Here is a 24,142-nt window from a genome sequence, read left to right as displayed (position 1 = left end):
ATTAAGTTACATATCATGAATAGAGAATGCAATCAAATAATAATGTTGATAACAATTTCTTGAACATACTAAGACCCTGTTTCTGAGATCAGTACTGATAGCTGGTTAATCTAAACTCAGGAGTAAAAATGTATGGGTGTAATAAAGAACAGCATAGTAGCTTAAAGTGTTCGTCATGCTACAAACATTTACATGGGTTATGGAAGATGTGGTTAAGGAGAATGTAAACAGCAGTTAGAATGGATAACTCCAAAGTCAAACAGGAACAGAAGCTGTATATTAAAAATATAAGCCCTTATTATGTTATCCTCATATGTTAGGGCTAAAACCCACTACATAGTTGATATTACCCCAGTTTGAAAAACTTTTATCTCAACTACTTCATCTATTCCAAAACTAAAGGCAGAATGTAAATAACTAGAAAAAGAAATTGCTAACATGTTTTGGTTATAAAATAAGACCATATAAAAAAATATATCAATGTACCTATTGAGAAATAATTAAAATGTATGTGTATATTTTTTAAATTATTACATATTTTAGCAGGCATTAGGCATAATATCCTTATCTAAGTTCTTTAAATTTAAATGCAAAATAGTTCTTACATACCTGTGTAACTGTTCATCTTTATAGTTTCTTAGATTTACATTTGGCCACTAGAAAAACATAATATGTTATATTACATATATATTTATCAATTCTCATATATAGAAGATAATTATAATACAGTATAATTAATAATGAAAGACAAGCCATTACCATGAAGTATCTTTTCATACCTTAAGAATGGTCCCTATAAGATTCCAATTCCATTCAAGATTCTCTTTATGTTGAAGGACTTGGCTATCTCTAAGGTTAATTAAAAGAGCTTCCTCTGTATCCTAAAATCATCAGAAAGTAATAAGAAAAATTAAGGCAATCTTCCTCGTATCAGAAAACTAAGCTCAAATTTGAAAAACTGAAAGATAGCTTTTCCATTTAAGGAGAGATCAATGTTTTTCAACTTTAGAGTTATAAAAACCCAGCTCTAAATTATAAAACTCAGATGCCATCTGAATATTCATATACATGAAGAAAAGTGCAAACTCAAACACATGCATATTAAAATCCAGTGGTTAAGAAATTAAGATATTGTGTTTAAGTTGAAAATCATGATTTCATGTCAGTACCTTAAGAACAAATATATCTTTCTGAACTCGGAGATACTGATCCCGTTTCTGGTGTGTTGCAATTGCTTTCTGAATAATGTGGTCTAAATGAAGACTGTAAGGCTTAGGTCCTCGTTTCTTCATTTCATGGAAGCGTTTTAAACAGTTCAAGGCTGCACTGGCTCGCCTAATGAGAAAAAAAGTTCAATTAATACAATAACAAGACCACCATAATTTAAGAGGTTACCTTGGTAAACTGTTAAAGCTTATATAAGTTCAAAGCTACAAATTATTATTGATAAATTATTTCATCAAATTTAGAGAGACAAAGACAAAAAAATCAACACTACTTTATAAAGACATACTAATTATTTAGACTCAACAGAACATGTGCTTACTAAACTTTTCTTCTATGGTGGTGGGTATATTTGTATATTGGTTTTAGGAACTCCTACAAGGTCAGAAACCTAGTATTCTACATTGTCTATCAAAGTTTTAAAGCTTTGCTTTTCACATATAAATCCTTAATCCACCTGAAACTTATTTTTCTTTATGGTATGAGGTTGAAATAATTTCACTGTACTCCCATATGAATAATCAATGATCCCAGTATCAATTGAACAGTCTCTATTTTCCACATTGGTCTGTAACTGTAAATGGTTTATTTTTATAAATTATATTTAATTCTTTGTGGTACATAAAAGTGCAGTTTTGAAGAATTTGGTAGCAAGTCTCAACTTCAGAATTTCTAGTAATTAGAATTTTTCAATATTGGGATGTGTTGAGTGGCAAGTATTTAACAGTAAAGAAAGCTTACTGAGCTAAAGATAAAACTATTCTAAGAGGACTATTCTTACTGGAATTCTGGAGATGTATTTGAATTTCTGATGAGCGCTGGAATTTGTGGCCATACTCCGACCCTGAGTTTAGGTCTTTCAGGTATTGGGAAAGTACATTTTTACATTGTGAAACTACTAATGTAAAAGCTAAAAGTTACGATTACTGATGTAAGCCTAGAGACAGAACTGAGATGACTCCTAATGCCCTCAGTTTATATGACAAATTTGGTCTGTTAAACAGTATATTCAATGGCAGAATGAAAATTAAGAGATTATTAAGTGTAATTTATTATTAAAGCTAAACTTTTCAAAAATGTATTATAACTCTTAACAAAAATACAAAGTTCTGAAGAGCTAAAAAATGGCATTTCACTAACATCAAGCCAAATAATAAATAAATAACATGGTCCATATATAAATGTTTCTGATCATAATAGCAAAATAATAAAAAGAAAACAAACACAAAAAGACATTCCTGGCCTAGATAGAATCTTCACCAAACCAAACTAAGTTCCTGCTAGCACTTTCCAATGAGGCCTTCCATCCTTACCTTTTACACATATTTTATTATTAACACTGGAATTCCAGCAAAGCTACAGTTGTATTACCATAATTTTGTTCATAAATTCTATGTTTGCAATATCTCCTTTAGTAGTAACAGTTCAGCTTATTGCTATATGGCCCAGTAGTACTTGGCCAACATTTTTAACCATGCAAATAGAAGAAAATAGTAATATTGTAAAGCTTTGTTAATTTTAAATAGCTCATAGACATAAAGAGCCAGAATTGCTGCTCATAACACAAAGGAGTCCAAAAAACTCTCAGCTAACATTTTTAGTAATATGATATCCTATGTCCCTGTCTACAAACATGCTAGAAAAAAGTGATTTTATTAGACTATTAGTAGTTTGTACCCTAAAACACAAATTACCATTGTTAGAACCATTAATTTTTCGTTTAGCAAATTCCCTAAAAGAATTTCCCAGCATAACCTATCCATACTATTTTTTTAAAAAGGAAGAAAAGATAAACTAATTCAATATTAAATATGTCAAACAAAAGCTTTGCTAAAGCTCTGATACTTACAGTCTTTTTTCCTTTGGGATATCAAAGGATGCAGCCATATTCATTAGGGTTGGCAAGCAGTGCAAATGATGGCTATGTGAATGAGGAAGAATTGTGTTTGCCTAAAATGAAGCATAACACTTTACATGAGTTTTCAGAAGTAGAAATATTTTATGTTACAGATTACCTACACATATAATGCTGTATTCAAGACTATTACAAATTCTTAAGTTTTACTCATAAAATTAACTTATTTTCCCCAATACATGCTTATTTATATTTTTATCATATCTATAATACTTCCAACAAGGATGAAATATAAAGATACACACATTATATTAATATAACCATTAAGTTTCACTGATTCTTTACTATAATATTATGGTTTTTAAGCGGTACCCAAATTAAACTTAATTCTTAGATGACCAGAAGGGATTATATGTCAAAACATTGTAGGACTCAACTTATGTTTAAAATAACATTTAAAATGCTAGATGTCATATCCAAATTTATGAGTTGGCTTAAGTTTTAAAACTACTTTCTCAAAATAGGTTTGTCCCATAGGTCATAATATTTAAAATAGGAAATATTAATTTCTACTTTCCAAACAAAAACCCCACCACCCAACCAGCTATCAATGAAGACAAGTACATCAATCAAATATGGAAGACAGAATATGTAAGAATAATAAGCAATGAACTAACACCGCCGTACTAAAAATAACCAGCGTTTTTATTTCAAGAGAATTATGGAATCCTGGGTATGGGAGAAGGGAAAAAGATGAAATTAACAGAGATTCCTTCATATAAAAGCAAATAATTCTGAATATTGGTATTCTTACAGGAAATGCTATCTTAAGAATTAAAAGACAAATAATCAGACCTGAAAGCCTGTGACTCTACATTAATTCTTTCACAGATGGACCAAACAACAAACAACAAAACAAACAAAAAAACACAGCAAGCAGCTAAATAACTGAATGATTTAAAAAAGACAGTTAAATTAAATTCTGCTTAATGCTCTTTACCTAACTCACATAGCCCAGCTGCTATGAGGGGGGAAAAAAGGGTGTGGAGGAAGAAAAGAGATCAAGAAAGAAAAACCAAATCAAAAAATATCTGCTAAAAACAGCAAGCTGCAACATAATTTCAAAAGATTTGCCGCAGAATCAATTCTTCCTCAATCAGTTTTAAATGGTTCTTTTTATTTTGTATTTTACTAACTAGTAAGTAATCTAAAAATATAAATTCCTACCTTGCAAACTATCAGGGTTCCCTCACTGATTGATTTGCTGAGAGTAAAGAATTGTCAAATCACTTCCCTAGCTCCTAGTTTCCAAAAGTTACTGTAATCATAAAATCATGGTGAAAACAAAAACAAAAACCATCTTCTGAACCTCAAACTCCAAGTTTATAGAAAAGACTATAATGTTCAACCAAGACTATATTTAAAGCTTCTGCACAAGCCTTCTAAAATTCAGGCACTACCGTGAATCAAGTACATTCTCAGCCAACTGAAGTGGTATCCATAGTTTTGCAATTTCTTCCTTCTTAGGTAGGAAGTCTTTCTGAAGTCAATTAAGATCTACAGGACAAATATATGAACTTTCAAAGTGAGTGTAAAAGTCAAAATTTCAGAACTTTGTATGTTGTATATTTATTCCATTTATAAAACCAATCAAAATATGTACACATGTATGTGTGCACATGTGCACGTATGTATCTATCTCAGGATACAGTACCAAGGGCTTTTTGTAATGCAAAGATAAACATTCATAAAAAATGCAAATTTACTTTTTGAGATAACACAAAGCAACACTATTAAAATGACCTGTTTTACAAATTCAAACATTAAAGATATGAAACATACAATCAGAAGTTGCTAAACTTACCATATGTAAAAGCTCTCCTAAAAGGATGGTAGCTCTAACTGAGATATGATCATCACTGTTCGTTATCACTTCAACTAGGCCCTTTGAAAATAAAAAGATAACATCACTGTTGCAAAATAATACATCTGAATATACTGTGCATCAGATATATTTTTTACTCTAAAAGAATTTTTTTTTTTTTTTGAGACAGAGTCTCACTCTATTGCTTAGGCTCGAGTGCAATGGCAAGATCTCAGCTAAGTGTAATCTCTGCCTCCCAGGTTCAAAAGATTCTCATGTGTCAGCCTCCTGAGTAGTGGGGACTACAGGCGTGTACCACCATGCCTGGCTGATTTTTCTATTTTTAGTCAAGACAGGGTTTCACTATGTTGGCCAGGCTGGTCTCGAACTCCTGGCCTCAAGTGATCCGCCTGTCTTGGCTTCCCAAAGTGCTGGGATTACAGGCATGAGCCACTGCACCTGGACTGAAAGATTTGTTAGAGAAAATAAACAAAATGGAATAAAATAAGGTTTATAAGTCTTACCTCTAAAAGTCCATTACGAATAAATGCAGAGAGTATCAGTGCCAAATAATTATCCATGAGGTCTGGCCTGGAAAAAACAGCACAGAAACGATTTGAATAAAGTTTTATAGATTACACAGTCTAACATAAAAACTCTAATTCTAATAAACTGAAACCTTTTTTATATTCTACCTGGATCTGGCACGATGAGGAAGAATAGTTTTTGCCTCCGCTGCCACAAAGCCATCTGAAAGCCTCCAACTGTCCTGGAACCTCCCTGGATCTAAAATAGTTACAATTAGGTAGAAAAAAGATTAGGTATCACAAAAGCATTTCAGATAAGTATAGAACCATCAGCTAGCCAGGCTAAAAAGAACTTTTAAGAGTGTTGGTTAAATACCATACATTCAAAAAGATACAGACAAAAACTATTTATATAACTATACACAGATCTAATCTTCATTTTGGGACATTGGGACTTTAAGTCATTTGGCTCAAATAACGTGAGAATGAGATAATCTGAGGATTGTATAGGTTTCTTACTGTTTTCTCTCTTCCTTTGTTGGCCCATTCCTATTAATTTAATTGCTCTAAAAGCCAAGTTGATAAAGGAGAAACCAAAATTTCTCAGTCTTAAGAATTTATTTGCTGTTTTATTTTTGTATTAATTTCCTGCCACAATTATGCAGCAAGAAAAGAAAATGATATTCAATATTTAGTAACTCTCCTTTTAGGAACTTTGTCTCCATTAAATAAAAATTACAGTATATGAAAACATACAAATGTACTTCAATACTTACCTACACTTAGTAGTGCTTCTATAAACTCCTCAGTCACAACAGGTAGAGGAAGACGAAAGATATCATAAAGCACTTCAAGTAGACCTCGCTAAATTAGCAAACAAACAATTTATTTTTATGAAATATTTTAAGATTTTTAAATGTTCCATTCACATAATTTTAAAAATGATTAAAACAGAACTATTAATACACCTGCCACCTAACAACATTTTAGTCAATAATGGATCATATATACAATGGTGGCTTCCTAAGCTTATGATGAAGCTGAAAAATTCCTATTGCCTAGTGACACTGAAGCAGTCATAATGTCATAGGGTAGTATTACTCAACTGTTGGTGGTGATGTTGGAGTAAACAACCCACTGCATTGCCAGTTATTTAAAAGTATTATATATATAATTATATATAATTACATAATACTTGATAATGATAAAAGTGACTGTTACTGGTTTACCAATTTACTATACTATACTTTTTACCATTATCTTAAGAGTGCGCTCCTACACTTAAAAAAAAAAAAGCACTTTGGGAAGCCAAGGTGGGAGGATTGCTTGAGGCCAGAATTTCGAGACCTACAACATGGTGAAACCCCATCTCTATAAAAAATGTTAAAATTTGCTGGGTGTGGTAACACGTTCCTGTAGTCCTAGCTACTCAGGAGTCTGGGGCAAAAGGATGACTTGAGCCCAGGAGTTCAAGGATGCAATGAGCTATGATCATGCCACTGCACTCTAGCATGGGTGACAGAACAAAAAACCTCCCCTTTAAAAAAAAAAAAAAAGGTTAACTGTAAAACAGCCACAGACAGGTATTCCATAAGAAGACATGGCTATCAAAGGGGATGATAGCTTCATTCATGGTATTGCCCCTGGAGACTTTCCAGCGGGACAAGCTATGGAGGTGGAAGACAGTGATACTGATCATCCTGACCCTGTGTAGGCCTAGACTAATGTGTGTGTGTGTTTGTGTTTTTAACAAAAAAGTTTAAAAACTAAAACAATTTAAAAACAGAAAAATCTTATAGAATAAGGATATAAAAACGAAAAAATTTTGTGTACACGTCTACATGTTTGTGTTTTAAGCTAAATATCACTGTAAAATAGCCAAAAGTTTAAAACATTTGAAAGTTATAATGCAAAAAGGTTACAGTAAGCTAAAGTTAATTATTTTTGAAGAAATTTTAGTAAATTAAGTGTAGTCCAAGTATACAAGTCAGTAAAGACTACAGTAGGGTATAGTCATGTTCTAGGTCTTAATATTCACTCACTTCTTATGCACTGACTCATCTGGAGCTACTACTAGTCCATCCCATAAGCTCCACACATGGTAAGTACCCTATACAGGTGTTGCATTTTTAATCTGTAATATAATACAGTATAACTGTATTTTTATTGTACCTTTTCTGTGTATTTTAGTTTAGATACACGAACTCTACTGCATTACAACTGCCTATAGTACTCAGTACATGCTATACAGGTTCGTAGCTTAGAAGCAATAGGCTATACTATGTAACCTAGGTGTGTAGTGTAGTAGGCTATACCATCTAGGTCTGTGTAAATGTACTATAGGATGTTCAAAGGATGAAATCGTCTAACAGTGAGTTTCCTAGAACATATTCCTGTCATTAACCAAGGTATGATTAAATCATATTTTAAAACTGTATCAGACCTATATTACAGAAGGGATAACTGAATGCTTACTACTACATAAATCACTTAATCTAGTCTTGTACTGAATGCTTACTACTACATAAATCACTTAATCTAGTCTTTAAATTTTTCATTAACCTAATTGCGCATATGAAGAAACAGACTTAAAAGCAATTTCCCAAGGTCATGGAGCTAAAATAAATAGATAAATAAAATCAGAGGGTTAAACCCCAGTTGGTCAGACTCCAAAGAAGATGTTTTTTCCACCTGTAGAGTAATAAGTGAATTATTTCAACAGTTTGAAGCTGCTTACAGATCTTTCCATTTATAATATATCCTTCCATTTCCATTATCTAAATATTTTATTTCACATTTAAACAAGGCACACCTGGCTAATATTTTCTAATAATATTTTTCAGTTCCAGGTTTAGTTTATATAAGGAAGGGCAAAAGGAAGAAACAAAATTAAATAAAAACATTTAAGGAGAAAGGAAAAAAAATCACTTTAAGAATTCTCTTTTCCTTCAAATTCAATTTAACTGTATAAAACAAATTCTTACAAATAATTTTAAAATACACATAATAGACAGAAATATTAACAACTCCATTTAATAAAAACCACCATTGCCAAAATAAAATCTCACCACATGTAATTAAACATAAATTAGAAGGCCTAACTAAATGCATTTACTTTTTGTTAAATGTAGTCTGTAGTGCTTGAGCCTTTTACAGTGAGAATGCTCGTGTGTTTACATTGTTTTAATGAATGAAGTATAATTAAGTTCATATTTTCATCTCAATTTTTGTTGTTGTTTTTTGCTATTTTTTTTTTTTTTTTTTTTTCCTTGAGATGGAGTTTCACTCTTGTTGCCCGGGCTGGAGTGCAATGGCACAATTTCGGCTCAGTGCAACCTCCACCTCCCAAGTTCAAGTGATTCTCCTGCCTCAGCCTCCTTAGTAGCTGGCATTACAGGCGCCCACCACCACGCCTGGCTTATTTTTTGTATTTTTAGTAGAGACGGGGTTTCACCATATTGAGGAAGCTGGTCTTAAACTCCTGATCCACCTGCCTTGGCCTCCCAAAGTGCTGGGGTTACAGGCATGAACCACCATGCCTGGTCTCAACTCAATTTTTAATACAGCCATCATTCCTAACAACAGCAATATTTTAAATGATTCCTATTATATTTAGGGTTTAACTAAGTAGTAAATATTTACTCATATGTTTTAAAAATATAATATACATTAACAACTAATGAGGAAAAAGCATCACCTGAAATAATTTTTTTATGTAATTAATTTCCAGGAATTAATTTAAAGGTCCAGGAATGAAACAATCTTAATAACTTTTACCTACCCTTATTTCCATATTTGGTATGCAAAGTACTCCTATCAGAGACTGGATCCCAGAGTTTCCAGGTTTACATAAATTAATAATACCTAAAGAGGATAAAAAGAAAAAAAAAATCACTGACTTGAGTTTCAAAAAATTTTCTATAGCAAAGTATAATATAAAACCTGTGATATTTTTCTAAGCAAAACTATATAATTATGATACTATTTGGCTATCATAAAAGCTATTACATAACTGAAACACATTTTAAGCATTCTCTGTATTTCTGTATTGACTAGAGATTACAAATAATTTCATTAACTAAATTCCACCTTCAGTATCTGTTTCATATCCAAAAAGTTCATGAGTCTGACTGCCTGATGAACACTTCTCTGGGAGTAAGAACATGGACGAGAATAAGACAATGGTCTGTTCTCCCTCTTTTATGCTCCTCACTTTCAAGTGAAAAAATCTGCTTGGCATTTATTATTTAAGAGATCAATTCTAAAATATATTGAATGCACAGATTAGTATAAGCAATAGACTTCAAATAAATAATATGGTTCAAAATTTTTAAGTTACAGAGTTCTAAGTTCAATAATTTTAAACATAATAAAACCATGTCACAAAAGACATATGAATAGCCAATAAGCACACACAAAATGCTCAATATCATTAATCATCAGGGAGATGCAAACTATATTAATAACAAGAAACCAAAACATACCTACTAGAATGGCTAAAATTAAAGGCCTACAACACCAAATACTGACAAGGATACAGAACAACAGGGACTCACATACACTGATGATGGGGATATAGAACAGTCTAAGTATTTTGGGAGAAAGTCTGGTAGTTTCTCACAGACATAAACATGCATCCACTCTCTGACCCAGCAATTCCATTTAGGTGTTTACTCAAGAGAAATGAAAACTCATGTCTACAAAAAAAGCTTGTACAAAATTGCTCAAAAAAGCTTTAACTTTGATAAAGGAGCTTTGAATAGTCAAAACCAGAAACAGGTCAAACGTTCTTTAACAGGACGAGGGCTAAAAACAACAATAACAACAACAAAAACTGGTATGTTCATCAAATGAAATACTACCCAGCAAAAAAAGTGAATATATTACTGATATATACAATAACATAAATGAGTATCAAAATCATTATGTCAAGTGAAAGAAGCCTTACATAAAAGCCTTTATATCAGTATGATTCCACCAATATTAAGTTTCAGAATAGGCAAAACTAATCTATAAAAATAATAATGGTGGTTCTTTCCTGGAGATACAGAGTCAAAAACTGACTAGGAAAGAGTATAAGAGAACTTTCTGGGACGATGATAATGTTCTATATATTGAAAAGGTTTTGAATTACAAAGGTGTAAGCATTTGTCAAAACACATCAAACAGTAGACTAACAATGTGTGCATTTCACTGTATGTAAATTTTACCTCAAATCACTATCCCCAAAAACAAACAAATCAGGACCATAAACAAACATCTAATTCTAGTTAATAATGTGCATGCTGCACTGTTCAGGAGTGAAGAGGACTACTGTCTGAAACTTCCTTTCAGATATATTAGAATAACATAGACGGACTGATGAACGCCTAGGGTGATGGACACATGGACAGATATATAATGCAGCAAATACAGTAAAATCTAGGTGGAAGTATATGGGTGTTCACTGTATAGTTTTTTCAATTTTTCTGAATGTTTCAAATTTTTCATGACATGTCAGGGAAAACATTCTTTAAAAAGTCTTACAGGACTCCAAAGTTCCCTGTACTTCTAGCTAAGCACGTGTATATTTATGAACAGTCTATATGTTCTCTTTAGATTCAGGATCAAAATTCAAATTAAAACACACTAGGTAAACTTGCTTCAAGTATCAAAATAGTATTTCTCAAATTCTGATGTCTGATAGTAGTTTGAGACATTCCGGATTAAGAAATAGTCTCAAAAGATCGTACTCTATGCTAATATGGAAAACAGGCTGTTGCATCTCATAAAAAAATGTGTTCTAAAAGGTCATTTTTCAATCAGTTATTTGGAACTGGAAATACATTACATCACAGAAGTAACATTACAAGCACGTAAAAGTTTATTTAACTTATAAACAGTGCTACAGAATATAAATATTATTTAGGAAGTTATTTCCATGAGACAAAGGCTTTCAAGTTTCTAACTTATAATGCTGATATTTCTCTTCTTACTTCAATAGAAAGGTAGAAGACCCCCACCCCTCTAAGTTTCTTTCTTTTTTTTTTTTTTTGAGATGTTGTCACCCACACTAGAGTTAACAGTGGTGTGATCTCGGCTCAATACAACCTCCACCTCCTGGGTTAAAGCAATTCTCCTGCCTCAGCCTCCTGAGTAGTTGGGATTACAGGAACCTGCCACCACGCCTGGCTAATTTTTGTATTTTTAGTAGAGGAAGGGTTTCACCATGTTGGCCAGGCTGGTCTCGAACTCCTGACCTCAGGTGATCCGCCTGCCTTGGCCTCCGAAAGTGCTGGGATTACATATGTAAGCCACCGCGCCTGGCCGCACTTCTAAGTTTCTGATGATGAATCAGTACAAAAAGGCTCCAGGAGAAAAGTGGTTCTAATAATAGCATATAAAGTAAGGCTAGATTAACATCTAAATTAGATGCTACAATAATAATTTAACATTTGAAAAAGCAGTCTAGTTTTTCTTCTTGGATGTTATAAAGCAATGTAGAGTAACCTACCTGCCCATGATCGGAATGTTGCTATGATTCCCATTTTACTAGCTAGAAATCGTGCTTCTCTGTCTTCTCTGTTGCGGGGCGAGTGAGAAGCAGTGGGGAGAATCGATAAAATAAAATGTTAAAATGAGTTTTTTCCTGCTATTAAATCATAATAAGAGCTACCATTAATGTTTAAACACTTAAACACAAAATTAAAAGACATTAAAAAAAACAAAGACCAGATCTACACTAAAGCAAATTAGCCAACTATGAACTGACTTTGAACTTAAAATTTACATCATTTAAGTAATAAATTCTGCTTTTCTACTCAGTTCTATATTCCTGCTCTCTCTGAAAACTATTCTTAGATAAGATTTAATTAAGCATTATTAAGTCTGATTAATAAGCATCTATGGTACTAGGCTGCCCCTCAGCAAAGAAAATTACCACATAAACCTCTTAATTTTAATCACACACACTCTTTACTTCAAAATCCTTGCCCTAAACTTATTTCAACATTTCCAATACGCAAGTTCAACAACCTATATAGGCACTGAAATGTCATGAAATAACTATATAATAACATCGCTAGCTACTTTCTTGACAACTGTGTACCCAACTGTGTCCATTATTCCTTTCTATATAATAGTTATGACAATTAATTAAGCAATTGAATTTTTATATCTGTTAAGCATTTTTCATGGTTGGCTTATGGCCATTTTCAATACTTAATAGCAACTTTGTGTCTCTTTATTTATGTCACTCCAACCGCCTACTCCACTCCTGCCCTGCCGATTGTCCCTTTTTTCCTGTGCCACCTTTTTTTTTCTTTCTTACTTAAATTCTTAATGGTTGTGAGCATATAGAAAATCACAGAACCAGGAAAAACAGCAAGAAAAAGTAGAATAAAGAGCAATGACAGAAAATCAAATTAGATATTAGTGAGCAATTAGTCTACAAAAGTGAATTGAAAAGCTCAAAGAAAAAGACTAAGCTAAGCAACACCAGTTAAAATGGGAACATAACAGAAATGAAAACCGTGGGGCTGTATCACGGGGCTTGTTTAGAAGAAGGAAGAATCAGACACCTGTGTGATTAAGCTTTCAGCGTTCTTTCTCTTAAAAAAGTTAGTGACATATATTGACTAACCTATTAAACTTGTAATATTTTAAAAATTGTTCATTTTTCCTGTTCCTTGGTCATAATGTACCCTTGTTTATTACAGGCCTGATAATCTACCTGCTTATACTCCCGAAACTTAGAACAAAGTACAGAACCAAACAGGAAAGGAAGGATTCTGATAGAATAGCGCCATCCTCCCAACTCTAAAAAATATCTAAATTCACTTATTGTTCATCATCATATGCAGAATTCTATAAATAGCTCTAACCCAAGGTTCCATGACCTGATCTCTGGGTCCTGTGAATATGATATCACGGCTATGCCTGTGGCTATGTTTATGTTACACTGGCTAGTAGAGCAAAAGACAGGGTATATAGCATATAGCAGGCTTGATCTAATTAGAGAGCTTTCTCTAGCTGGTAGCCAAAGAGATGTCAGAGAGGCTGAAAGCACCAGAAAGATTCTAGCATTGCTGCTGCCTTTACAGAGGGAGGAGACCACGTGCAGAGGAATGTGGGCAGTCTCTAGAAGATGATACCAGGCCCCAGTTGACGGCCAGTAAGGAAAAAGGCATAGCAGCTGTACAGTAACAAGAAAATAAATTTTCTCAACAATCTGAATGATCCTGGAAATGGATTCTTCACCAGAGCCTCCAGGCAAAAGCTGAGCCAGACTTCTGACCTATCAAACTGTGATCTAATAAACTGGTATTGCTTTAAGCCATTATGCTTGTTGTTATTTGGTGTGCAGCAACAGAAAACTCATATACTCTCCATCAATAAGAGAATATCTGTATCTCCAAAGAAGCCAAGAAAGGGCCTTACAAATTCCAATTCATAGCTAAAGTTTGCAAGAATAAGTCTGAGAAGTCTTTGAGGACATCTACTTTATCTCTTAGCTCAAAGTAGATCATGTTATGTTAGGGTATGATAATGAGTTCACAGTGTTGGATGTGATTGAAGGTATGAAATCACTATTTTTAACTTAGGGGAAAAATGAAAAACAATAAAAACATTCCCCTGGCAATGTTCCAAAATGTAGTGAGAAATTTAAAAACCTATACTATATATCACAATAAGTTTATGCCTGCAATAAAGTCTACCAGAAAAACACTAGATGGCATATTTAATGGAATTGTGTCATTTGCAAAATTGTTACAGAGTGCTTTGATTCCTAAATTATCTCCATATACCTAGTGAATATGTGCCTTTCTCTCTAAAACCACTCTGAAAATTATACTGTCTCATTTCTAGATAACAGTATTTATTCTACTCGTTTATTTCTGTATGAAACTTAATCTCAGAATTCTACATATTACATCATTCTGCTGACTCAGTAAGTTAAGGTAACTCTTCATTCTATTACCCACTGTTACTTCATTCTTTTAGTTTTTTTAATGTAGTTATGCTAAAATATATACAATACAAAAACAACGACCTTGGTTTCTGTCTTAGTCCACCATATATTTTTTTGAAGTTTCTCAAAGCTTTAAATTTTTTAAATCACAATAAATTATGAGAGAAATACAATATAATTCTACAAAATAGAAAATTTATTTAAACTCACATTTCTCTGGCAGTAGAAGCAATCACGTAAACCTAAAAGCTTTAGTATTAACATACACATTCTCTTAAAAATTATTAGGAACCAATTTTACTTACTTGAGCTGTCCTTCAGCTGTATCTGGACTATGTCTGTAGTGAAAATCAGTATAGGGTGCTAAAATTCTCTAATTTAAAAAAAACAAAGAAGAAAACAATCTTTATTTTAAAATGTATCCTTCATATAACAAGCTAAAATTCATTCCATTTCTCTCTATCTTTAATGGGTTTACTGCTTGAGGGACTTATTTGTTCTAACTCATCATGGAGGAATATGTTGGGTGATTTTTTTTTAATGTACAAATTGAAGTTTTGAACTTCTAAACTAAGGTTTAACATGTATCTAAAACAGTGATTTGCTCAAATTAAGCACACTCATGTAACTAGCACTTGATAAAGAAAACATTATTGGCAACCTCAAAGCTCTATTACACCTTTGTAGTCACAAACAGATAAGATTGGGTATGTTCAGGGTGGTATGATATAGACGGTAGTCACAATCAGTATCTATCCCAAGATAACCATCTTGACTTCTGACACTATGATTAGTTTTGCCTGTCTTTGAAAATTATTTAATTCTATTTAATGAACTGCATTTCCTTTTGTTGCTTGTATAAAGAAAATCCAAGTTATTTTTGTGTGTTGTTGCTTGTATTCAGCAACCTTGCTAAAACTCATTACTTTAAAACTTAAGAGATCGGATCTTACTCTATTGCACAGACTAAGGTGTAGTGGCATGATCATAGCTTACTGCAACCTTGAACTACTGGGCTCAAGTAATCCTCCTACCTCAGCCTCCAGAGTAGCTGGGATTACCGGCTTCTTCAGAACTACTGTATTTATTAACAACCTTCCCATCTTGCCTACAGCATTACTGTAGACACAGATTTTAATTCTAAATATAATATAAAATATAAGAGATTAATAATTGCATTTAACAGTCATGATTATTTTAAATCTAGTCATAGATTTACTTTTACTGGTGCTCTTCATTCCTTCCTGCATTTCTTTGTCTTAGGTCATTTTCCTTTTAATTGAGGATTTTGTTTAGCCTTTTTTATATGTCTCTCTCTTTTTTTTTTTTTTAAACAACAAATAATATTTATTAAAGTTTCAGTGACTTAAGAATCGAGGAGAGGCTTGGCTACATGGTTACGGCTCAAGGTCTCCTAAGATTTCAGTCCAAGCGTTGGCCAAGCCTGCGGTCACCTCAACGCCTGATTGGAGCTTCAGGATCTCAACAAGAAGTTCCATTCACAAGGTGCTGATTGTTGGCAAGAGGGCTCAATTCCTCCCTATGTATTATTTATCTCAGCTGTTTTCTGAGCTTTATAACACGAAGTTTTATCAGTTTTAGAAACAAAGTTTTGGCCACTGTCTCTTTGGATCTTTGCTTCTGCCAACTTCTTCTCTCCAAAGACTACAATTATGTTTATCCCTTTTGTGCTCTTCAATTTCTTTCTTTTTTCTCTCTGTGCTTTACTGTGTGTGAATTAACACTATTTTTGTTTTACCCCTGGATATTTTTATTGACTTCTCTTTCAGTTTACTATCTTCTTGTTCACACTGAATTTTTAATTTCATTGTGCTCTGAATTCCAGATATATTTTCAGTACTAGAATTTCCATTTCTTTTCACATATCCAATTATATAAGTGAAATTCTCCATTATTTCATATATAATTTTTTCTTGAACAAATTAATCATGATTGTTTTAATATCTTTTTCCTCTATCTGAATTACCTGTAAGTGTATTTCAATTGATTGCTTTTTTCTTTCGGGTTTTCAGTCATACAGTCATGTCTTTTTATATGACTCGAAACTTCTGACTGTCAGGCATTGTGCACTTTATAAAAGGCTCCAAGTGATGTTATCTCCCACTAGAGATGGTTTATTCTTTCCTCTGCTACACAGGTAGATTGAGGGAATTGAGTACCTTATCCTAATGCCCAACTGAGCTAAACTGAGGCTACAATGCAATTTTGATAAGACTAAGTAGGCCTCTGGTCTTCCTGTATTTGAGGTTTGTTTCATTTATACAAAGGCTTTGCTAATCCACGGTATAAGATACAGGAATAAATATGCAGCTGGCCGGGCACAGTGGCTCATATCTGTAAGCCCAACACTTTGGGAGGCTGAAAAGGATGGATTGCATGAGCTCAGAAGTTCAAGACCTGCATGAGCCACATGAGGAAACCCTATCTACAAAAAAACAAAAATTAGCTGGGTGTGGTGGCACATGCCTGTAGTCCCAGCTACACAGGAGGTTGAGGTGGAAGCCGAATCACTTGAGCCCGGGAGGTCTAGGCTGCCGTGAGCCGTGATTGTGCCACTGCGCTTAAAGCCTGGGCAACAAAGTAAGACCCCATCTCAAAACAAAACAAAAAAGAAAACACAGAGCCTATACTATACATATTACCTATTATTCATCTTTCCAATTTTAAAATTATAGCTTTCTTACTTGATAAGAAAAAAAATTAAAGCTAAACTATTATAAAATATCAACAGTGCCAGTTTATTTCCATAGGATTCCTATGAATAATGTACTTGAAATCACTTATTAAGAATATTATACTAAAATTGTTAATTAATAATATAGGCTAATGTGAAATGTATAACATGAAGTGTTTTTAAAAATAATCTGATAAAAACCGAACACTTAAGTTTCATAAAATGATGTGCAAAGACAAATTAGGGGACAATCAATCTTTTATATCATGCATGACTTCATACCTAAATATAAACAATCCTTGATTTAAACTGACTCCAAATACTATATTCAAAAGACAACAATGCAATATATGCACACGAAGAAACTATAATACAGTGTATAATTCTGTTCTAACCCCTACTACGTACTTTCTTAACAAGTAATACAGTAGCCTTATTACTTTTGACTAACTGCAATAAACCCTACTTAAATCAGTAAAAAGTTTTAAATGAATTTACAAAATATATATATAGGCTTTCTTTCAAGTAGATATAATTAGTTGCTAACAAAGTACTTTCAACTTCAGAGAATTTTAGTAGGTTTCATAAAATACTGTATAATTAGCAGGAGCTATTCACACACAATGTACTAAAGGCATTACAAGTAAGTGGTATTTTTAAAATAAGTAAATTTTGTAACATTATTTGTACTTTAATTTGCTTCATACCAACTTTTCATAGATAATACAAAAATAAAATTTACTTTGCACATTGATTAAATCCTTAAAAGTAATGTTTTCAATTCAGTCCAAACTGAATGAGCTGTAAAATACAGCTGGGAATAAATCAGTCTCAGTTAATTTAGGCTTGATAATTAATGCGGTGCTGCATCTACAGAATTTAGTATTTCAAGGTAAGAATATGCATTTAAAATCACATTTTAAAACTAGAAAAGAATATTAAAGTTCCTACCTCTAATTCTACATCAGCTCGTACATACTGTCGAGTCTTTGGATGATTAAGAAGGTGCAAAATTGTAGTAATTAGGGCCTCATTTATTCGACTTAATTGGCAATCGATCACATTTTTCAAGATGGTGTTTAGTCCACCTCGAAGGGCCACCACCTCTGGATTCTGAAGTGCTAAAATAAAAAAGAAAAACTTAACATATTATATTTGGGGTAATATTAAAGGTAATAAAAAATCTGGGCTTTAAAATTTAATTGCCTTTCTGACTTGAAAAACTTTCTAATCAACAACATTTATAAGAACAGGAGGATAAAAGGACAAGTGGATAAAATAAGAGTTACTGAATATACTTCCCCACAACCTGATTTTTAAAGTATCTTTGGATTGTCTTTTCATAACCTTTGTCCATATATTACTGGAATGGCTTTTCTCTCCTATCAATTGCAGGGAGTTCTTTATCAAGTAGGGATATTAGCCATTTATCTGTTTCAAGTTTTTCATTTGTGACTTCAGATTTTGTTTAAAATTGTATACTTCATTTCTCTATATTTTTATTAAACACACAAACAGAACACACAGTTTTAATAATTTGGGAGCTCAGAAACTTCAAACTGCAAAGATCAGACATTTCTTTGTATATGTGTACATGTAGGTAGGTATTTTAAAAGAGTTCATGATTTAGTTACATTTCAGTTTGCAATCTGTTTCAAAGTTGAGTTTTGTTAAGATGATAAACACAATATTCCCCCTCCCAAATGTTTAATCAATTATCCTGGCATACTTCCCAAACTGGTTTTTGTACTTTATGATACATTAAAATTTTCCATTTATCAGAGCAACTCTTGATTCTCTTTTTCTCTCCCTTAAAAATCTAGGTTAACAGTTTAAAATTATATATTCTTTTTCAAAAATGTTTATTTTTACTTTTTCAAAAATGTTTTCATGGTTGGTTCTTGACTGTTTATTCTTCCAGGAAATTTTAGAATCAAGTTTTTTTCATCTATTTTCTAAAATGAGGTATAATTACTTTCAGTAAAATCACAGATCTTAATGGTAAAGTTGAATAAATTATGAACAATGTCCCACTCGATGTACAGAACTCTCATTATCCTAGAAAGATCTCTCACATTACCTTCCAATGAGTCTTCCACTGCACAGGCAGCCACCATTCTCATTTCTACCCTTATAGATTAGTTTTGTCTTCTTGAGAAGCAATTTGACAAATTCAAACATACTCCCCAAACACACACACAAGTCATACACACTTCTTCAACAATTTGTCTTATATATTTTCTTTTCTACTTTAAAAATAGTATTGCTTTTTCTATTATAATTACTAATTATTATCGAAACACAAAAATCTGTCAAATCTGTGTTTTAACACGGTTCTACCACCTAAAATTAAGTTGGTTTTCACTTGATTCAGAGCTTTTTATATATGATCCCATTTACAAAGTAACACTGTCTCCTTTCAAATATATAAACATATTTTATTATTTTGGCTAATAACCTGACTAAAAGTTTTAAAATAATGCCAATTAATAGTTACAAGAATGTGGTATTTGTAGAAATTAACCATTAAGAATAGCTTTGATTGTGGATTTGAGATAAATATTCTGGAATGTTAACAAAGTAGCCTTCTAATTATCTATGTATCTGGGTACATGTATATCTGTGTACATGTACATTAAATGCTAGCTGTATAATAAGAAATTTGTAGGTTTATATCTTTTTAATGCTATAAATCAGATTACACTAATTACCTGTTATTTTTTTAAAACAAAAATACTTGGATGCATTTTTTGGAGGCAATTATTTCATCAATATTTTCAAATACTTCTACAGCTTTTGAACTATTCATATTTTATAATTTGTAACTGAAAATTAAAATTTATCCTGAAAATTCATTCATTTTATTAAGTTTCCAAATACATATAAAACTATTCTCTTCCTCATTTATTAATCTTTTTTATTTCTAACCTTTGAGTTTTCCAAACATTTGTGGATTTTACTTTCTTCGTCCAATTAACAATTTAGATAACATAATCTATCTTGTTCACTAATTAAGACTTTTAATTTTATTGGTTTTTCTCCATCTGGTTAACATGGAATTGATTTTTTTTTTCTTCTTTTGGTATTTCTTGAGTTATAATGGTTCACTCACTTATTTTTTGCTTAATTATAATGTGCTTTATGATGAAAAATTAACTGAGATAGCTCTCCAGGTAACCAGGCAGTCCTACAGACTGGTGCACAGTCAAGTTTTATTTTTATTTTTTAATTTCCTTAATCACAGTTCTGACTCTGTCTCTAAATCAATAAGCATTGTGATTATTGTTTAAAATCCTCAATGGTAGATTTTGGTTCTTTTTTTTTTTAGCTTAAACTTTTGTTATCATTTATCTTAAAAGGGAATATAACCAACACCAGTCTTACTTTAGGTGGTGAAAAAAATACCTTTTCTTGTCACTTAAAATTATATTTCTTTAATAATAAGTGAGACTGAACTTTCAAAATATGTTGTTTAGCCATGCATTTCTTTGAGAATTACAGTCATCAGTCTGTATCCACAGGGAAATGGTTCCATGGCCCCGGATGATACCAAAATTCTCAGATGCTCAAGTCGTTTATATAAAAAAAAGATAGTATTTACATATAACCTACCCACATTCTCTCATATACTTTAAATCACCTCTAGATTACTTACAACACCCTACAATGTAAACTCTATGTAAATGGTTATACTGTATTTTAAAATGTGTACTTTTTTTTTTCTCTGAATGTTTTAGAACTGCAGATGGTTGAATCCACAGATATGAAACCTGTGGATACAAGGGGCCAACTGTATTTGTTTTCCTACTGGTTTCTATATAAATAAATCACTTAGTTTACTTGTTACATTTACTTTTTTACTGAATTGTTTTGGCACTGCTTTTTTTTTTTTTTTTTTTTTTGAGACGGGAGTTTCACTCGTTACCCAGGCTGGAGTGCAATGGCATGATCTCGGCTCACCGCAACCTCCGCCTCCTGGGTTCAGGCAATTCTCCTGCCTCAACCTCCTGAGTAGCTGGGATTACAGGCACACGCCACCATGCCCAGCTAATGTTTTGTATTTTTAGTAGAGACGGGGTTTCACCATGTTGACCAGGATGGTCTCGATCTCTTGACCTCGTGATCCACCCGCCTCGGCCTCCCAAAGTGCTGGGATTATAGGCTTGAGCCACCGCGCCCGGCACTGCTTGTTTTCTTGACTCCTTATAGTAAAATCTAATAAATGCTAAAATCCCTGTGTGATTCCTTTTGGTAACTCAAAACTCCTTTTCCTTCCAACGATCAGATATTCATTAATGCTGCCCACTGGCCCCCGGTTTTTTCCCTGTTATAGCCCTTTCATGCTTTTGCACTTAGCTTAATTTTTTTATGCATACTGGATTGTTTACTGTTTTTAACCCACATCAAAACTGATATGGCTGTGTCCCCATCCAAATTTCATCTCAAATGGTAGGACACGTGTCAAGGGAGGGACCCAGTGGGAGGTGACTGGATTGCAGGGAGGTTTTCCCTATGCTGTTTTCATGATAGTGAGTTCTCACAAGATATGATGGTTTAAAAGTGGCACTTCCCCTTCACTCTTTGTCCTGCTGCCATGTAAGACATGCCTCACTTCCTTCGCCTTCTATCATGATTTTAAGTTTCCTGAGGTCTCCCAAGTCATTGAGTCAATTAAACCTTTTTACTTCATAAATTACCCAGTCTCAGGTAGTTCTTCATAGTAGTGTGAAAAGAAACTAATACAAACATACAGGATAATTAATGTTAGCAAGCCAGACTTTAGTAGATTCTATTACATAATAGTACTAGAATTTAGACAATTTCTATACCAAATTTAATGATGAATAAAAGTTCAAAATTTATAGAATTTTAATGTCACATTGAAATTCTTTGTTAAATAACAAGTTCTCTACTTCCCTATCAGACATGTACTACTTTTTCATATTTTTATACCTAAATAATTCATGTATTAAAGGCCTTAAAAATGTTATATATCCAATCATGTCAGCTGCAAACAGAGAAAATTTGACTTCCACTCTTCTTATCTGAAAACCCCTTATTTCTTTCTCTTGCCTGATTGTCCTAGCCAGAACTTCCAACACTATGTGGAATAGAAGTAGTGAGAGAGGGCATCTTTGTCTTGTGCCAGTTTTCAAAGGGACTGTTCCAGGTTTTGCCATTCAGTATACTGGCTGTGGATTTGTCATAAATAGCTCTTATTATTGAGATACATTCCACCAATACCTAGTTTATTAAGAGTTTTTAGCATAAAGGGGTGTTGAATTTTATCAAAGGCCATTTCTGTATCTATTGAGATAATCATGTGTTTTTTGTCATTGGTTCTGTTTATGTAACGGATTATGTTTATTGATTTGCATATGCTGAACCAGTCTTGCACATCTCAGGGATGTAGCCGACTGATCACAGTAGAAAAGCTTTTTGATGTGCTGCTGGATTCAGTTTGCCAGTATTTTATTGAGAATTTTCGCATCAATGTTCATCAGAGATACTGGCCTGACATTTTCTTTTTTAGTTGTGTCTCTGCCAGGTTTTGGTATCAGGATGATGCTGGCCTCCTAAAATGAGTTAGGGAGGAGTCTCTCTTTTTCTATTATTTGGAACAGTCTCAGAGGGAATAGTACCAGCTCCTCTTTGTACCTCTGGTAGAATCTGGCTGTGATTTCATCTGGTCCTGGGCTTTTTTTGATTGATAGGCTATTAATTACTGCCTCAATTTCAGAAACTGTTAGTGGTCTATTCAGGGATTTGACTTCTTCCTGGTTTAGTCTTGGGATGGTATATGTGTCCAAAGATTTAAGGCTATTAATTACTGCCTCAATTTCAGAAACTGTTAGTGGTCTATTCAGGGACTTGATTTCTTCCTGGTTTAGTCTTGGGATGGTATATGTGTCCAACGATTTATCACTTTCTTCTGGATTTTCTACGTTATTTGTGTAGAGGTGTTTATAGTATTCTCTGATGGTAGTTTGTATTTCTGTGGGATCGGTGATGATATCCCCTTTATCATTTTTTGTGTTTATTTGATTCTTCTGTCTTTTTTTCTTTATTAGTCTGGCTGGCTAGCAGTTTATCTATTTTGTTAATCTTTTCAAAAATCCAGCTCCTGGATTCACTGATTTTTTTGAAGGGTTTTTCTTGCCTATATCTCTCTCATTTCTGCTTTAATCTTAGTTATTTCCTATCTTCTGTTAGCTTGTGAATTTGTTTGCTCTTGCTTCTCTAGTTCTTTTAATTGTGATATTAGGGTGTCAATTTTAGATCTTTCCTACTTTCTCCTGTGGGCATTTAGTGCTATCAATTTCCCTCTAAACACTGCTTTGGCTGTGACCCAAAGATTCTGGTACACTGTGTCTTTGTTCTCACTGGTTTCAAAATACTTATTTATTTCTGACTTAGTTTCATTATTACCCAGTAGTTTTTCAGAAGCAGGTTGTTCAGTTTCCATGCAGTTGTGCAGTTTTGAGTGAGTTTCTGAATCCTGAGTTCTAATTTGATTACACTGCGGTTTGAGAGACTATTATGATTTCTGTTCTTTTGCATTTGCTGAGGAGTGTTTTATTTCCAATTAAGTGATCAAGTTTAGAATAAGAGCAATGTGGTGCTGAGAAGAATGTATATTCTGTTGATTTGGGGTGGAGATCTCTGTAGATGTCTGTTTGGTCCGCCTGTACCAGAGCTGAGTTCAAGTCATAAACATCCTTGTTAATTTTCTGTCTTGTTGATCTAATATTGACAGTGGGGTGTTACAGTTTCCCACTATTATTGTGTGGGAGTTTAAGTCTCTATGTAGGTCTCTAAGAACTTGCTTTATGAATCTGGGTGCCCCTGTATTGGATGCATATATATTTAGGATAGTTAGCTCTTCTTGTTGCACTGATCTCTTTACCATTATGTAATGCCCTTGTCTTTTTTGGTTCTTTGTTGGTTTAAAATCTGTTTTATCAGAGACGAGAATTGCAACCCTTGCTTTTTCTTGCTTTCCATTTGCCTGGAAATATTCCTTGCT

At 33.0% G+C, this 24,142-nt stretch overlaps 1 protein-coding gene across 6 annotated transcripts in view; it reads right to left on the bottom strand.

Moving 5' to 3' along the window:
* The window catches only part of RICTOR (RPTOR independent companion of MTOR complex 2), a 141,422-nt gene that overhangs the window by 33,108 nt on the left and 84,172 nt on the right, over positions 1 to 24,142 (bottom strand). For all 6 annotated transcript variants that reach the window (XM_032278901.1, XM_032278902.1, XM_032278903.1 and 3 more), the window contains exons 8-19: positions 18,067 to 18,236; positions 14,726 to 14,793; positions 11,964 to 12,031; positions 9,252 to 9,334; positions 6,247 to 6,334; positions 5,639 to 5,729; positions 5,468 to 5,534; positions 4,944 to 5,024; positions 3,074 to 3,174; positions 1,170 to 1,335; positions 780 to 881; positions 610 to 656 (exon numbers count right to left, since the gene is read on the bottom strand). In XM_032278901.1, coding sequence (XP_032134792.1) covers positions 610 to 656; positions 780 to 881; positions 1,170 to 1,335; positions 3,074 to 3,174; positions 4,944 to 5,024; positions 5,468 to 5,534; positions 5,639 to 5,729; positions 6,247 to 6,334; positions 9,252 to 9,334; positions 11,964 to 12,031; positions 14,726 to 14,793; positions 18,067 to 18,236 — 1,132 coding nt within the window. The remainder of the gene's footprint in view (positions 1 to 609; positions 657 to 779; positions 882 to 1,169; positions 1,336 to 3,073; positions 3,175 to 4,943; positions 5,025 to 5,467; positions 5,535 to 5,638; positions 5,730 to 6,246; positions 6,335 to 9,251; positions 9,335 to 11,963; positions 12,032 to 14,725; positions 14,794 to 18,066; positions 18,237 to 24,142) is intronic.

The sequence above is a fragment of the Sapajus apella genome, unplaced genomic scaffold (genome assembly GCF_009761245.1).
Source record: "Sapajus apella isolate SASKATOON/1434 unplaced genomic scaffold, GSC_monkey_1.0 scaffold11, whole genome shotgun sequence".
NCBI classification, from domain to species: Eukaryota; Metazoa; Chordata; class Mammalia; order Primates; family Cebidae; genus Sapajus; species Sapajus apella.
Note: the sequence above shows the minus strand (reverse complement) of the source record. Positions and strands in the feature narration are given on the sequence as shown.